General features: G+C 40.4%; 3 protein-coding genes and 1 long non-coding RNA gene across 4 annotated transcripts; 2 read left to right on the plus strand and 2 right to left on the minus strand.

Moving 5' to 3' along the window:
* The first annotated feature begins 408 nt into the window (after positions 1-408).
* LOC130693338 (uncharacterized) lies at positions 409-2,629 on the plus strand. Its single transcript, XR_009420675.1, has 3 exons — positions 409-509; positions 1,740-1,829; positions 1,932-2,629. It is a non-coding gene; the product is annotated as an uncharacterized LOC130693338 (long non-coding RNA).
* Positions 2,630-5,980: 3,351 nt separating this feature from the next.
* Positions 5,981-10,348, minus strand: LOC130693258 (DNA mismatch repair protein Msh6-like). Its single transcript, XM_057516383.2, is given in 4 exon segments — positions 5,981-8,587; positions 8,651-9,019; positions 9,091-9,878; positions 9,881-10,348. Coding segments are annotated over 4 exon segments (3,909 nt in total). The 5' UTR covers positions 10,200-10,348; the 3' UTR covers positions 5,981-6,154.
* Positions 10,349-10,579: 231 nt separating this feature from the next.
* Positions 10,580-12,679, plus strand: LOC130693279 (serine/threonine-protein phosphatase 5-like). The gene is made up of 8 exons (XM_057516407.2): positions 10,580-10,844; positions 10,904-11,089; positions 11,163-11,488; positions 11,544-11,708; positions 11,772-12,020; positions 12,088-12,241; positions 12,316-12,469; positions 12,538-12,679. Exons 1-8 carry the CDS (start codon positions 10,778-10,780, stop codon positions 12,677-12,679), a joined length of 1,443 nt encoding a protein of 480 aa, XP_057372390.1. The 5' UTR covers positions 10,580-10,777.
* Positions 12,680-13,007: 328 nt separating this feature from the next.
* On the minus strand, positions 13,008-16,017 carry LOC130693266 (protein sel-1 homolog 1-like). The gene is made up of 8 exons (XM_057516390.2): positions 15,033-16,017; positions 14,637-14,963; positions 14,421-14,573; positions 14,125-14,353; positions 13,915-14,063; positions 13,672-13,837; positions 13,349-13,596; positions 13,008-13,285 (listed from the first exon to the last, which is right to left on the minus strand). Exons 1-8 carry the CDS (start codon positions 15,846-15,848, stop codon positions 13,031-13,033), a joined length of 2,343 nt encoding a protein of 780 aa, XP_057372373.1. The 5' UTR covers positions 15,849-16,017; the 3' UTR covers positions 13,008-13,030.
* Between the last annotated feature and the right edge of the window lie 195 nt (positions 16,018-16,212).

The following is a 16,212-nucleotide window of genomic DNA, read 5'->3' on the forward strand; positions in this document are numbered from 1 at the left end:
CATTCAATTTTGAATCGGAACCAGGTATTTTAAGTGAAATTAAAAATCTGGCCAAAAATGGAAAAGTAGGAAGGCTATAGGCTTCTCACTTTTTCAATTTTCGTCAAATTCTAGATTTGGTTAAAAATACATTATTCCGATTCAAAATTGATCGCTGATCACGAAAATGGGAAATGTTTTTATATCAGGCTTCTACTTTTTGAATTAACCGAAAAAAAAACAGAAAGTCGGGCTTATTTAGTCGGGCTTAAAATTTTTTTCGGTCAGTGTATGTAGAGAATTAACTAGAAACGTGACCGGTAGATGGCGATAGCAGTAAAACAGAAAAAAACGCCAAGAAAAAAAAAATAATCACACTTTTTCTTTTTTTTTCGACCCGTAGCCATCTACCAGTCAGACTCGTTATTACAGGCATGTAGGCAATTTGAGTCCATTGGATTCCAATGGCAGTGAGTTGAGTAGCGTGGCTGGAGACAAACGCGTGGCTGGAGAAAAATATTTAAAAATGGGTAAGATAATAAAAGATAAGGATGGTAAGTATAAAGATTATTACATTGGTTTTAAATTATTAATTATTGCTTATTAGATCATCGTTTTGGAAATATATCGAATTGAATAACTTTGATGTGTCATGCTAGCGCTGTAGCGTACTGGCGCGCCAGTCGTTTTTTAATTCGGTGTATTTCCAAAATTGTTGATGTTATGAAAAAAATAGCAATTTTCTCGGAATCAGTTAAAAATACATTATTCCGATGTGAAATTGAACGCTGATCACGAATATCGGCTTTGTTTTGACATTTAACTTAACAAAATGGAGAAAAACGAAGAAAATGACCGTGGGAAAATTGCCTCCAAAACCGTCAAAAATTGACCATCGTTGGAATTGCTTGAAAATAACACAATATACTCAAAATTTAATGCTGATTCCGAGAAAATTGCTATTTTTTTCATAACATCAACCGTTTTGGAAATACAGAGGATTGAATAACTTTGATGTGTCACGCTAACGCTGTAGCGTACTGGCGCGCCAGTAGTTTTTAAATTCGGTGTATTCCCAAAACGGTTGATGTTATGAAAAAAATAGCAATTTTCTCGGAATCAGTATTCGATTTTGAGTATATTCTATCATTTTCAAGCAATTCCAACGATGGTCAATTTTTGACGGTTTTTGAGGCAATTTTCCCACGGTCATTTTCTTCGTTTTTCTCCGTTTTGTTAAGCCCAGTGTCAAAACAAAGCCGATATTCGTGATCAGCGTTCAATTTCAAATCGGAATAATGTATTTTTAACTAAATTAAGCAAGGATTACGAAAATTGATATCTTTTACACGTGAACCTTATGGCATTTGAATTATTAGAAGTGAAAGTTGCTACAGCCCTTACTCTTGCCCCGGACGATCGCTGAAACCCAATGCAGAAAACTGAATATCGTACCAATAGGTGGCTATAGTGTTTGGGGGATCGTCTGCAGTAAAAATTCCTGATACGAAGTTGCTACTGATTTTTTATTCGACGCTTAATACTGTTAAATACTATGGCAATCCGTTTTACCCCCCCCCCCCAAAAAAAAAAATCACACTTTTTTCTTGTTTTTCTCGTTTGTGTTTTTAGCTCAAATTTTGAGTCTACAAGCAAGTAGTTACGATTGCGAACAGCAATCCTTTATAGTTCTGTCACAGCTAGAAGCCTCAAATAATTCTGCTTCTCTTGCTAAAGAACAACTTGTCCTTTACATTCAGAGTGTTGGTGAAGCTGTGTACTTAAATGGCCCTAAAGATGTTTCACTTTGCTGGTATTGCAGCGATGAACATCATACATGGACTCTTTAGGTATGAAAGGAATTTTCTTGAAAATTTTTTGAATTTATGACAAAGCATTTCTCCTCCTTTTTGCCAACCATGTCTAATCTAAAAAAAAAATTTATCCAATAGGAAAGGATTTTCAGCATACTGGGAACACAACTATCAACAATGCAACATTCTACGGGTGCTATTTTATCATCCAAGAGCCTTATACAATGATTTTCATCTGCAATTTGTATGGCCTTTCTCAAATTTCTGCCAGAAGTTGAATCTATGAGTCGCGTAAGTCACATGAGCAACAATTGAAATGCTTAATGGTGTTCTTTTTCTTTTCTCAGTATAGGTTAATAGTAACATTGGATCTGAAAAGATTCTTGGTTGGGGCAAGACACTGAATAAATTGTATTGATTGGATGGATGACATGACATTTCTATACTTAATTCGGATTCCCCAGACGGTATTTGATATTTAAAAAATTGAAGTGCATATCTGGGCTCCCTTCTTTTCTGAAGCCCCGTTTCCCCTTGACTCATAATAAGCCCGTAGGGGGTCATGCCCCTACTGTACGGTATATATAAAAACAACATATACCGAGGTTTGGAGGGCTCTGGCCGGAAAGGGGACGTGGGGTGCCGCTTAGTCCGATGATGTGTTCACGGAGGGTGACGTGGCTGCCCACAAATCCGAACTAAAGGTTAATCGCTCCTGTAAAAATGTTCCAAATCTTCAGCTCTTCTTCCGGCTTCTCTTAGCCAATCACCGGGTAATCTCCCCGGTGGGTCAACAAGGCAGTGTCTCCCCCTGCCTGGGTTGACGGCAACTTTTGAAAGGGCCATTGTGCCTTTTTAAAGTTGCAAAATCATTTATTTGTGCAGAGTAATGTCAATACAATTTATTTTTTAAAACAAAAAAGCAAACTTGTGTTTTTAACCCTTTTCTTACTGTGCGTTTTTTTTTCCACACATGTATGTATTATCATTGGTTATTGATACATACCTGAAATTTTTATTGATTTGGTTTGAGCTTTCAACTCAGACTCGTTGGGGAATCGAACCCTGGATGTTCGGCATACAGCGCCGATGCTCTATCAATGAGCCATGAAACATATGTTGATAAGTTGGCTCTTTTCTTGTCACTTACGGACTTACATTTACACTTAAAATAAAATTGGAATGTAATGCTGCAATGTTCTTTTCTACAATTATTCCGTTTCATTTATCATACATCACCTGATGTTTGAACCCAGGGTAACAGGTACCGCAGCTAAAGGCTCTACCACAGAGCTATGGATCTTACGGAAACTGTAGAAAGATAAAATTATACTTGTGCAGGAATGCACAGACAGCCTAGATGATAACATAGTATATGGGATAATAAGAAACTTTAGATATATCTCGTGGCTCAGCGTTAGAGCATCGGCGTTGCACGCTGAATGTCCGGGGATCGGTTCCCTTACGAGTAAAGTAAAATACAAATATAAAATTACTTCAGAAAATATCCTGGCATTACACGTTGTTCCTTGAATCTAAGTTGTAGAATTCAAAGAAGTATATAGAGTTCAAGTGTAAATATAATAATTGACTACTTACAGATAAATGATAAACCAATGGAAACAATGCTTACCATCAAAGGTGGCAAAAACAATAAAGTTGAATTGAGAAAGCTAAATAACAAAAAAAAAGGTTGATAAATGTAATGGATGAACACAGCGAACACAGACAATGAATGAAGCAAATTTTGAAAAAAATATTTTATAAAAAAAACTTTATTGACAATTCTCTGCACATTACAATTATTTTTGCAACTTTAAAAAGGCACAATGGCCCTTTCAAAAGTTGCCGTCAACCCAGGCAGGGGGAGACACTGCCTTGTTGACCCACCGGGGAGATTACCCGGTGATTGGCTAAGAGAAGCCGGAAGAAGAGCTGAAGATTTGGAACATTTTTACAGGAGCGATTAACCTTTAGTTCGGATTTGTGGGCAGCCACGTCACCCTCCGTGAACACATCATCGGACTAAGCGGCACCCCACGTCCCCTTTCCGGCCAGAGCCCTCCAAACCTCGGTATATGTTGTTTTTATATATACCGTACAGTAGGGGCATGACCCCCTACGGGCTTATTATGAGTCAAGGGGAAACGGGGCTTCAGAAAAGAAGGGAGCCCAGATATGCACTTCAATTTTTTAAATATCAAATACCGTCTGGGGAATCCGAATTAAGTATAGAAATGTCATGTCATCCATCCAATCAATACAATTTATTCAGTGTCTTGCCCCAACCAAGAATCTTTTCAGATCCAATGTTACTATTAACCTATACTGAGAAAAGAAAAAGAACACCATTAAGCATTTCAATTGTTGCTCATGTGACTTACGCGACTCATAGATTCAACTTCTGGCAGAAATTTGAGAAAGGCCATACAAATTGCAGATGAAAATCATTGTATAAGGCTCTTGGATGATAAAATAGCACCCGTAGAATGTTGCATTGTTGATAGTTGTGTTCCCAGTATGCTGAAAATCCTTTCCTATTGGATAAATTTTTTTTTTAGATTAGACATGGTTGGCAAAAAGGAGGAGAAATGCTTTGTCATAAATTCAAAAAATTTTCAAGAAAATTCCTTTCATACCTAAAGAGTCCATGTATGATGTTCATCGCTGCAATACCAGCAAAGTGAAACATCTTTAGGGCCATTTAAGTACACAGCTTCACCAACACTCTGAATGTAAAGGACAAGTTGTTCTTTAGCAAGAGAAGCAGAATTATTTGAGGCTTCTAGCTGTGACAGAACTATAAAGGATTGCTGTTCGCAATCGTAACTACTTGCTTGTAGACTCAAAATTTGAGCTAAAAACACAAACGAGAAAAACAAGAAAAAGTGTGATTTTTTTTTGGGGGGGGGGGGTAAAACGGATTGCCATAGTATTTAACAGTATTAAGCGTCGAATAAAAAATCAGTAGCAACTTCGTATCAGGAATTTTTACTGCAGACGATCCCCCAAACACTATAGCCACCTATTGGTACGATATTCAGTTTTCTGCATTGGGTTTCAGCGATCGTCCGGGGCAAGAGTAAGGGCTGTAGCAACTTTCACTTCTAATAATTCAAATGCCATAAGGTTCACGTGTAAAAGATATCAATTTTCGTAATCCTTGCTTAATTTAGTTAAAAATACATTATTCCGATTTGAAATTGAACGCTGATCACGAATATCGGCTTTGTTTTGACACTGGGCTTAACAAAACGGAGAAAAACGAAGAAAATGACCGTGGGAAAATTGCCTCAAAAACCGTCAAAAATTGACCATCGTTGGAATTGCTTGAAAATGATAGAATATACTCAAAATCGAATACTGATTCCGAGAAAATTGCTATTTTTTTCATAACATCAACCGTTTTGGGAATACACCGAATTTAAAAACTACTGGCGCGCCAGTACGCTACAGCGTTAGCGTGACACATCAAAGTTATTCAATCCTCTGTATTTCCAAAACGGTTGATGTTATGAAAAAAATAGCAATTTTCTCGGAATCAGCATTAAATTTTGAGTATATTGTGTTATTTTCAAGCAATTCCAACCTTGCCTTACCACTTTTGTCAAAATCGGCCAAAATCGAAATCTCACGGAATTGGATGAAACTCGTATCGTTTAATCAAAATTTAACGGTGATTTCGATTCTGCGATTGGTTTTGTCGCTAAGCCACCCATTTTTGAAATAAATGAAAAAAAGTGTTGTTACCTGCATCTTTCACACTGCTTTGTGGACAGTGCCAGCCTGCGGCGCTGAATATTGTACATAAATTCTCGTTATAACGTATAGCAATACCGAACATTTCGACCTCTGTTGGCTATTTCACTGACTGTGAAGGATTTCTCCGTGTATGATTGTTTTCGGGCCCTGTAATCCATTCACGTAACTGGAAACAAATTTATAGTTTATGGAATAAGTCGTTATTAGCTTGATATCTTTTCGTAACTACAGCAGTACCTAGGAGAAAATACCTGGTTGGTTAATCCATAGGTAGTAACGTTAAAAGGGGTATTTAGACCTGTAACTGCAAATATAAGGATCTTTAACCTATGTACACTAACACATTACAGGTACGGTGATAGATATTTATCCACACGTTCATCATTATATTTCTTGTACAATTCAAAATGGGAAAAGAAACGAAAAAAAGGTGGTGCTACAAAAAAAAACCCAGATGCTACACAGAAAAAAAATAATAAGAGAAAGTTTGGCTAAAGATAGGGTGAACCTAAACATTACATGAAATAACTGAGTTTTCTCTTTGTTACCGATTTGTTTAACGTTAGCTGGAAACCAACAGAAGTAAACCCCCCAAAAAATCACAAAAGGCAATTCCAATTTGGCTGGAAATCTACAGGCAACGACGTTTGCTTTCGAAACATATCTCGAAAAAGCTGAACAGAGAGCATCCTTGATTCCATTTGTTTGGCCTGCTGGAAGCCGCGACTAATAATAGTTCGCTCCAGACCAGCCAAACGAGCAGCGTGAAATCCATACGATTTGGGACAAGCTCCATCCACAAACTGGTAGAGGAAAATAATATTTTCCTGGCTAGGATCGTCCACTTCTTCGTCATTTTCCACCATACACGCCATGTGCCCTAGACGAACTTGGGGATGAGAAGAAAGGTCGTGAACTAAGCTGTGATAATGCGTGGAAAACAAGGTACGGCATTGACGACGCGCCAAGTAATCTACAACTGAGTAGGCAATAGCTGTTCCATCAAAGGTAGCAGTGCCTCGACCCAGTTCATCGAGCAAAACTAGTGAATGAAGTGTGGCATGTTTGAGAATCGCGGCTGTTTCACTCAGTTCGACGAAGAAGGTGCTTTCACCACCCAAGATATGGTCATTGGCACCCAATCGCGTAAAGAGCCGATCCACTGGAGTTAGCTCAAATTCTTCAGCGGGTACGAAAGATCCCATCTGGGCTAGAATGACACAGAGTCCAACTTGCCGCATCAAAGTCGATTTGCCGCCCATATTTGGACCTGTTACCAAAGTAAGGGAGTGATCTGCCTCGACAAGATGGTCGGTTTCACATGGAAGAGAAGATCCGATGCTGACATCATTCGGAATGAACTCGTTGTTAGCAAATAGCTGTGAATGAGCAGGATGCCGTCCTTGTACTAGCCGTAGAAATGGGCGTTGGTGGCTTCCAGGAGAAGCAATTCGAGGACGACAAACTTTCTGGTCAGCTGCAAAAGCGGTGAGAGCCAGTAGTACATCTAGTACGGCAAGACATTTAATGGCATTCTCCCACAAAACATGGTGACTATCAAACTGTTCGAAAATACGGCGGCTTATATCCTTAAGCGCCGCATTTCGCTGTTCTTCAGCTGCCAGCATTTGTTGAATTAAACCACGAGATTCCGCGGTGTAATAGCGCTTGAATCCTTTCCGTTGGCCTTGTAGCTCATAACTTGCACCTGCACGACCAGCGGCTGCCTCGCTGACTTCCAATTGAAACCGCTTTTTATCAGCGCCAACGAAAGTCACTTTTCCACCAAAGTGGCGCTTTTGATCTTGTAGGTATTTCTCAGCTTCAGCCTGGACTTCAGCAATCCTCTCCAAAGCTTGGTCATATTGCTTGTCGACACCTGGTCGAGGAATCATAGTTCCTTCCTTGGCTGCCTGTTGGTGATCAAAGGCGAGGCGAAAGAACTCCAGTTCTTTGTCCATATCCGGAAACTCCCCATCTTGGCTTTTTAGTTTGACCGATTGTCTCAATAGCTTGGAAGTAATGGTGGACTCGCGGAAATATTCTTCAATTTTCTGTGCTGACCGAAAGCCTTCCAATGTGAGCAAAAAGTCAGAAATCTTTTTCTTGCTGTAGATGTGACCATCGAAGAAAACGGCCCTACTATCGGGATGGTTCTTCGCTTTCAACGAACTGCCTTGACTATGTATCTTGTTAACCAATCGCTCGAGATCGGGAAGGGATTTGAGTATTTTTCCCACTTCTTCAACAACAGATGCATCGTTTAAGAGATACTCTACTGCATCTAAACGGTCGTCAATGGCTTCCTGTTGACATAAGGGTGCACACAACCAATGACGTAGCATACGCTGACCAAAAGCCGTATTGCAGCGGTTAAGTCGTTCTAGCAGTGATCCCGTTGCTGTGCCCGTGGAAGAGTTCACAAGGACATCTAAATTGCGTAGTGTCATCCCATCCAAAACCATGTGGGAACCAATCAGAGCATCTTCTTGGGGTTCTTGATCAATAGGACGGTAGATTTGAAAAGAACGGCGTGATAAAAGTTCTTGGTCAAGTTTACATTCCTTTAGATACCAACAAAGGGCACCTAAAGCTCGAATGGCTAGTTCGGATTCTTCCTTGGCTGCCAAACCGAGTGTGCTCGTCTCATCTAGGAGAGGCTTAATGCCTTCTGGCCAGTTTAGATCCTCATTCACTTTAAAGCAATCACTTTCGGCTAAAGAGCGCAGAGTTTTCATTGGGTCCCAGCAATCGGCATTCGAACTCACCACCTCATGGAGTGCGGCAGGACAGGCAGCATTCCACACTTGGCTTGTATCTGTTGAGATTCCGCGTTTTGCAGAAATGATTTCTACTGGATTGTAACGGGTAAGGAGTGTGGATAGACGTGAGCGATAGCGATCATCTTCGAATTGGCCCAAGTGAAAATTCCCAATGGATGTATCAACAAATGCTACACCAAATTCAACTTTTCCGCCAGCACCCTCTGGTCCACTCTTCTCCCAGACAGTCATCAAAAAATGGTGCTCAACCTACAATTTAAAATATCCCGTAAAACGGTTTGTTGAAATAAGGTACATCATGTAAAGATACACCTGCCAATTATCTCCCTCAATCGCGTTGTAGGTCCGAGTTCCGCGGGAAGTAATCTGACATAACTCGCGCTCCACGACGCGATCAAATTTGGTGGGGCGAGACATGCGTTTACAACGCTCGATCATCATTTCCGGTGTTTCTGTCTGTTCGACTCGGGCCACCTTATATCCTTTTTCGATCAACTGAGAAGAGTATTTCGCAAAGCCTCGCTCGGGAAAACCGCAGTGTGCGTGATCGCCTTTCATCAAGATGATCCCCAGTTCCTTGACAGCAATCAGCGCGTCAGTATGGTATAGCTCATAAAATTTGCCCATTTTGAAAAATAGTATGACATCGAAGTTGTTGATTTTCATCTCCCACCACTGGCGCTGTTAATATAAACAATCATGAATGAAAGCTGAAAAGATAAATAGCTACTAATTACGCGCAAGAAAATTACCATAGCTGGGGTGAGGCTTTGCTTGAACGAATCAGGTACATAGATAGTCCTCGGATCGTATTCGGGATCGTCAGGACGGCGCCGTTGTGCATCACGAATTTTCTCTGGCTTAAGGAAATCGTACGACAAGTGGGAAAAACGTCTATCTTCACTTTGGCTATCGCAAATTGCACCATCGGCATCTCTGCAACTAAAGTCAGACAACTTCTTTTTGGTACTATTACTGATGGCGGAAGGGGAATCACAAGCAAATGATTTTAGAGTAGACGGAGTACTTAAAACGCTTTTCGAATTCATAGCTGGTAATTTACGTTTCCTTTTCACGGGAGTCTCTTCCTCTTCTTCTGGACTTGCTTCTTCTTGCTCTTCTTCAATGAGGCTCTCCTCATCTTCTGATTCACTACTAGCAAGTTTTACTGGCTTATATTCTTCGTCTGAAACGTCATCATCGCTATCAACTTGCGCCAGTATACGCCTTCTTTTAGGTTTTGGACCTTCAGGTTTTTTAGATGATTTGCTTGATGTTTTGGGTGTAGATCCTTCACTTATACTATTCTCTTCATCAGATGGGAGCAATTCAACTACTAGACTGTGCCTTTCTTCTAGTGGAATCTCTAACGCTTTATCAGCTTCTTTGCAGGCTTCATGCCAACTACTGTCTTGAGGTTTTCCAACACCGAGTAATTCATAGCTTTGGCTACCTGTGTACGGTCTTGCAAATTTCATATGAATCCATGATCTTGTAGGGGGATTGTCAAAGAACTGAACATGAACTTCCCATTTTCCTTTTCAACTTTCTTAACAGGATGTAGACAAACAAGACTGGGCCACCAAGGAAAGCCATCAAGTTTCGACCAGACAAGACTGCCAAGTTCGTAGCCTTCTTTTTGAGGCAGAAGGGTTTTGGATATTCCTTGTTTAACCTTCAATTTTGGTGTATCATTATTAGAAGGAGTTAAAGCTGTACGGCGAGGTGTTGTATTTGCTGAAGGACTTGATAAGGACGGGGAAGACGCCAGAGCAGAGGAGCTCCGTGAAGGTGTTGTACTTCCAGTGGGGGACTTCACAAAGTAGTTAAATAAAGTATTCTTTTGTGAAGATTTGGACATTTTTTAGTTCCTGCAGTTTCAGGAACTGTAATGTCTTCCAAATAGATACAATATATTTTTTATTAAATTAGATCATAAAACCTTACTCGTGGAATAGAAAGAGGCAAGAGTTACTCTGTTGGCCATGAAACGGGACGTATTCGCGCCATAATAACAATTACCAGGGATTAAAGGTTGCCGCCTAGTGCATTTAACCTGCTACTTCTCTCTAAACTACCAAGTACAAACAACTAGCAATATCAATAAATAAAACCTTAGATAAATTTTAAGGTTTTTTGCTTTCAACAAAAATTTAATTCCCAATGATAAAAAAAATTCTAAGGCACAATTGAACTTGGAGGACATGTATTTATTGATATTTACGATAGTAGAACATACCTTTGGTTCAGCAACTTGCCAGCTTCTGCTCCTTCAAAAACTGAAATATAAATTTGATTTCCATTTTGGATTTTGACACACGTGACGGAAATTTCGGTGTTGGCGCAACTGGCAACGTTCAGGATTCCCCCATCCCCCATTTCAAAGAATCCCCAGTAGAATTATATCAATTTGTTGTTTTATCAAATTTGTTAGGAAATATGGAACAGAACACCGATGTGGAGAAGGCCGATACCCTTAAAGAAGAAGGAAATGAATTTTTTAAAAGTAATCTTTAAAGTTTATGAATACTGTGAGTAATTATGAATAACTTTTTGGCATTTTAGAACAAAACTACGTTAAAGCCATAACGCTCTACACTAATGCCATAGAGTGCAATCCTACCTCAGCTGTTCTGTATGCCAACAGAAGTTTTGCCTATTTAAGGACAGAATGCTTCGGTTATGCCTTAGAAGATGCATCAAAAGCCATCAGCTTGGATAAAACATATGTTAAAGGCTACTATAGAAGAGGTATTGTAGCTACACTTCGTTGTGAAATAGTTTTATATGATGTTGAACTTCATTTTCTTTGAACAATTTGTAGCTGCATCATACATGGCTTTGGGGAAAACCAAATTGGCCCTAAAAGATTATGATACTGTTTTCAAAGCCAGACCAAATGATAAGGATGCAAAATTGAAGTTTAACGAGTGCAACAAAATTGTCAAGCAGCAGGCATTTGAGAGGGCAATCGCTGTTGATACTGTAAAGAAATCAGTGTCGGAATCTATCAATACTGATTCCATGACTGTTGAAAGTACTTACACTGGTCCTCATTTGGTAAATGGAAAAGTCACATTGGAATTCATGCAAGAACTCATGGAAGCATACAAAGATCAAAAGAAACTCCACAGAAAATATGCCTTCCAAGTATCAGAAAATGATGTCTACCATGTGCACATAAAAATGACTTTTTTTTTCTCAGATACTATTAGATGTAGCAGAGTTGTTCAAAGCTCAGCCATCGCTTATTGATGTAACCATACCTGAGGACAGCAAGTTCACAGTGTGTGGGGACATTCATGGGCAATTTTATGATCTCATGAACATATTCAAGCTCAATGGGGCCCCGTCAACGGAAAACCCATTCGTGAGTTTTTGTCCCAGTTTCCAGATTATCAGTGATGCATTGCTAATTATTTAAATTGCACAGCTTTTTAATGGCGACTTCGTTGATCGAGGTTCCTTCTCGGTAGAGTGCATCTTTACGTTGTTTGGATTTAAATTACTCTATCCTAATCACTTTTTCATGGCGCGCGGTAACCACGAAAGTCAAACCATGAACCAAATGTATGGATTTGAAGGCGAAGTCAAGTCAAAATATTCGTCGCAAATGGCTGAACTTTTCACGGAAGTTTACAATTGGCTTCCGTTGTGTCATTGCCTCAATCAGCGAGTTCTGGTAGGTTTCACTTTCGTTACTTCTTGTTTTAAAACGTGAAGCTTGAATAAAGATACGTTTACCTCAGGTGATGCATGGCGGGCTTTTTTCCCGGGATGGTATAACCTTGGAAGACATCCGTACAACGGATCGTAATCGTCAGCCACCGGAAGAAGGGATCATGTGCGAACTGCTATGGTCTGATCCTCAGCCGATGAAAGGGCGTTCTCCTTCTAAACGAGGTAAGTTAGAATTTGATTAGGTAATAGTAAAAGTACATGGGAAACAAGACGAAAAACTTACATTGCTATTACAGGTGTGGGAATCCAGTTCGGTCCAGACGTCACAGCACGATTTTTGGAGCACAATCACCTTGATTACATAATTCGCAGTCACGAAGTCAAAGCGGATGGCTACGAAGAAGCCCACGACGGAAAATGCATCACCGTTTTCTCCGCCCCCAACTATTGGTGATTACCTTTTGTTTAAATCAGTCGTATTGTATGTTGACTAACTTTTCACTATTATTTCGTCATAGTGATACCATGGGCAACAAAGGGGCATTCATTACCATGAATGGCAAGGATATGAAGCCTCACTTCACCACTTATGAGGCCGTCCCTCATCCGGATGTCAAACCGATGGCCTATGCCAATTCAATGATGAGTCTGTTCGGTTAATTCCTGATCTTCCAGACCTTTTGAAGGGGAGAGATTTAGGTGCACTATTATGTACAATCCACAAGCAACAGATTAAACGAAAGAAAAAAACAAACAAAAAAAAACTTACCTCTTCCTCCGCTTTATTTTGAAAAAGGATTCTTGTGAATCGTGAAGTTTGCTCTTCTATCCTCAGAGAGCTGCATGAAAACCTGATTTTACTGTTGGATTTTATTGAACCGGACCCGCAACCGTTCGTCTCTTGCGGATTCACAAATAGTTACGATATATTACAATGACCCCAATGGTTTTAGTTGTTTTCAAAATCAAAAGGAAAAGAAAGAAAAAGATGTTACACAATTTCTTTCGTACTCAAGGCTGAGGTCTCCTCAGGTAAACGACCAGTACTAGTAGTCCAAGCAACGTTGTAATGAGGTACAAGTCCCAATCTGGTCCTAAATAGGTGGCCGGGTCTAGCGAGAGCGTTAGATCCTGCCATTCTTTTTCCGTCATGTATCGAAGCCCAAAGAGAACTGACAATTTGGCAAGAGCAAGAGCTACAGGTACTTTAGCATCTGTGCTTGCTTCAGCAGCCATATCATAAAACCTCTTGGCTAAATGAATATCCTAAACATAAAAACAAAATTGTACCATTGGCAGCAATGTGGACCACATTAAACAATTCTGTACCTGTTTCATTCCTAATCCTTGCTCATGCATATATCCGAGATTAAACATAGCTTGAGCGCTATGCAATTGGTCAGAGGCGATGCGGTAGTGGACAGCGGCCGATGCAAAATCTACTTCGGCACCCCAGCCATAGTAATAGTAGTCACCTAGACGAACGCGAGCAGGGGCGTAACCCTGAGCAGCTGCTCGTCCAAGATATTGGAGGGCCCGAACCATTGTCTCATTCACGTTGAAGAGATCAGTTTCCTCTGAAAGAAATCGGTTAGAATTAGAGATTAGGGTACTACACAAGTGCTAGCTTTTTTTTCATAATAGAAACTTACTGCGATCTAGGATGAAAGCGGTATTGCTCTGGGCCACTTCGTAACCGAGATCGGAAAGAAGCATATATTTAATCAGTGCTTCATTAACATGTCCGTCTCGATAATCTGCATAGGCTTCCATTAATTTATCTGCCCATTTGCCTCGTTCTACGACGTTTTTAAAAAGCTGTACAGTTAAACGAAAATGAATAAGTTGCACGATTAACGAACTCCAAATGAAAACAAACGTAATGTTGTTTTTACCTCCACTGCAGTGTGACATGAGCGAATCATTCCAGTTCCAGCAGCGTGCATCTGAGCCAATTGGTAAATAGCCAAAGTGTTGCCAGCCTGTGAGGCCAGGTTAAAGTACTTAATAGCCAGCTTGTAGTCACGACGGACACCCATTCCAGCTGTCATCGTCCATCGAAAAGTTGAGAGCAAGAACTTATCAAATGTTACCAGTTGTTATACCGAGGTACATGTTTCCGAGTTGGAGATGACCATCAACCCAGCCTCTATCAGCGGCCGAATTGAAGTACTGGAAGGCCTTGTTAACGTCCTTTTCAACGTGACGACCATGCAGGTACATCAAACCAAGCCCTGCTTGGCCAACGGGATTGTTACGCTCAGCTGCTGCCTTGAAGTACTGAAAAGCTGTAGCATTATCTTGGGGTACAGCTTCACTTCCTTCCAGATACATCTGCGGTTTGAAAAAAACAGTTAGATGTATTTCGCATTACAAGAATGAACTAGATTAGATAACATACCTTGCCGAGGAAAGCCATAGCATGGGCATCACCTGCGTCGGCGGCCCGTAAAAAGTAGTTCAACGCTCGTTGGTGATCCTGCTCCACACCTCTACCTCCCTGATAATGCAGTTGTCCCAGCCCGAGCTGTGCTTTCACATCTCCTTTTTCTGCCTATGGTATCATAAAGCTGAAAATAAACCACTGCTTTTCTTAAGTAGGAGATATTGAGCTTACCTGAAGCTGGTAATAACTGATGAGATCGGAATCAAGGACGCCGGATGATTGACCTGGATTCTCTGCTTCATCATGCAGACGTAGACGATGAACTGCTGTGCCACCCGAGAGAGTTAATTCGTCAGCCACTCCATTCGCAACTCGACGGTAAAAATCCAGAGCTTTCTCACAACTAGGCGTTACGCCGATTCCAGACCAATAACGGTATGCCAAAGCCATTTGAGCCCAAGATGATCCCCCGATAGCACCGAATGTGTAGTACAGAAGGGCTTTCGCTCCATTGGGTTCCAGGCCACCTAAACCAGTAGCATATAAAAATCCCATAGCCTAACATAGTTAATTGAAAGCCATAATTAGAAAGATCAACAATGGATGATGACATTGCGTTGTAATTACCGTTTGAGAATCTGGTCTCCCAAGATTTGCAAGCTCTTCAAAAGTTTTCCTTGCAGTAGGAAGTTCTTCAAGCGAGTTGGATCCCAGCAATTGAGACCACGCAACGCGTTCTTTCGCAGGAATGTAGCCCAGTTCGGCAGCTTCCACGAACAAGTTGTGGGCCAGTTTGCGGTTAGTTCGGGTCAAAGTGGTGATTTGTTTCCCCTTTTCAAAGATTTCCTTGCCTTTTCTTTCATCCTCAGTAAGCTCTTCATCTGAAATCTCATCTTCTTGCTTAGGTTTCATAGTTACAAGAGCCTCTTTTTCATCCAATTTTTTTAAAGTATGTTGGATAAAAGTCCAATCAGCTTTTGTAGTGATGATCCTAGGTTTATCTGGCTTTTGAGCATCTTCCTCATCACCAATTAGTACTTCACTTTTACTAAGATCAGGAGCAGGGACTTCGTGTATCACTTCACCGATTGTCCCATGAACAACAACAGGGTCTCCCTCTTCATTGTTTTCTCCATCCAAAGTCAAGGCATCTCCATCAGTCATCAATTGAAGCTGCACTGCAGGTTCAACTGCATCTTCTGAAGTCTCACTTGTGGCTTCTTCAATTTCCTTTAAATAGTCATAGAGTTCACTCCACGAATTGAAATTGATATCAGCACTGAAAGTCTCTACTTTATCAATAGTGGTTTCTGATTCATCTTGGATTTCTTCTTCAGCTGCTTCGATATCTGAACCGGTTTCTTCAGCAGCTTTTTTAATTTCGTCTTCGGCAATCACAAGTGAGCCAATCGACAAGGCGATTATCCAAAACTTTAACCACATTCTTCAAATAAGAAGTTTATGAAGAATGCCTGTAAATTACTATAACATTCCAAACAATCTTCTCTGTGCTCTGGTTTGATTAACACTAAGAATAATCAATCACTTTGGCAAACAAACGTAAATGAGAAACTTCTCTCACTTTCGGTTGTGTATTCACCTCTGGTGACGTCTAGTTGTCTGCTTTTTTCGGCTACTCGTTAACCAATCAAATTCGTCCAAGTATATGTGGCGGGCATACAGAACACATTCAACACGCAGATCTTGAATCATCATAGTCGGTAGTTTGCATAAGCAAATACAGATAAAATTCTTAATTGTTCCCAACAATAATTCAAAATATTATGGCCTTAAGTTAAATTATCAA

Source organism: Daphnia carinata, chromosome 3 (assembly GCF_022539665.2).
Source record: "Daphnia carinata strain CSIRO-1 chromosome 3, CSIRO_AGI_Dcar_HiC_V3, whole genome shotgun sequence".
NCBI lineage: Eukaryota > Metazoa > Arthropoda > Branchiopoda > Diplostraca > Daphniidae > Daphnia > Daphnia carinata.

Excerpts from the sequence above, each read along its gene's own strand:
- LOC130693279 (XM_057516407.2), top strand. The coding sequence starts at position 10,778 with ATGGAACAGAACACCGATGTGGAGAAGGCCGATACCCTTAAAGAAGAA. Across the intron at positions 10,845-10,903 it reads AGGAAATGAATTTTTTAAAA|AACAAAACTACGTTAAAGCC; the intron begins GTAATCTTTAAA and ends TTGGCATTTTAG. Across the intron at positions 11,090-11,162 it reads TAAAGGCTACTATAGAAGAG|CTGCATCATACATGGCTTTG; the intron begins GTATTGTAGCTA and ends AACAATTTGTAG.
- LOC130693266 (XM_057516390.2), bottom strand. The coding sequence starts at position 15,848 with ATGTGGTTAAAGTTTTGGATAATCGCCTTGTCGATTGGCTCACTTGTG. Across the intron at positions 14,354-14,420 it reads CTATGGCTTTCCTCGGCAAG|ATGTATCTGGAAGGAAGTGA; the intron begins GTATGTTATCTA and ends TTCAAACCGCAG. Across the intron at positions 13,838-13,914 it reads CATGTCACACTGCAGTGGAG|CTTTTTAAAAACGTCGTAGA; the intron begins GTAAAAACAACA and ends TTAACTGTACAG.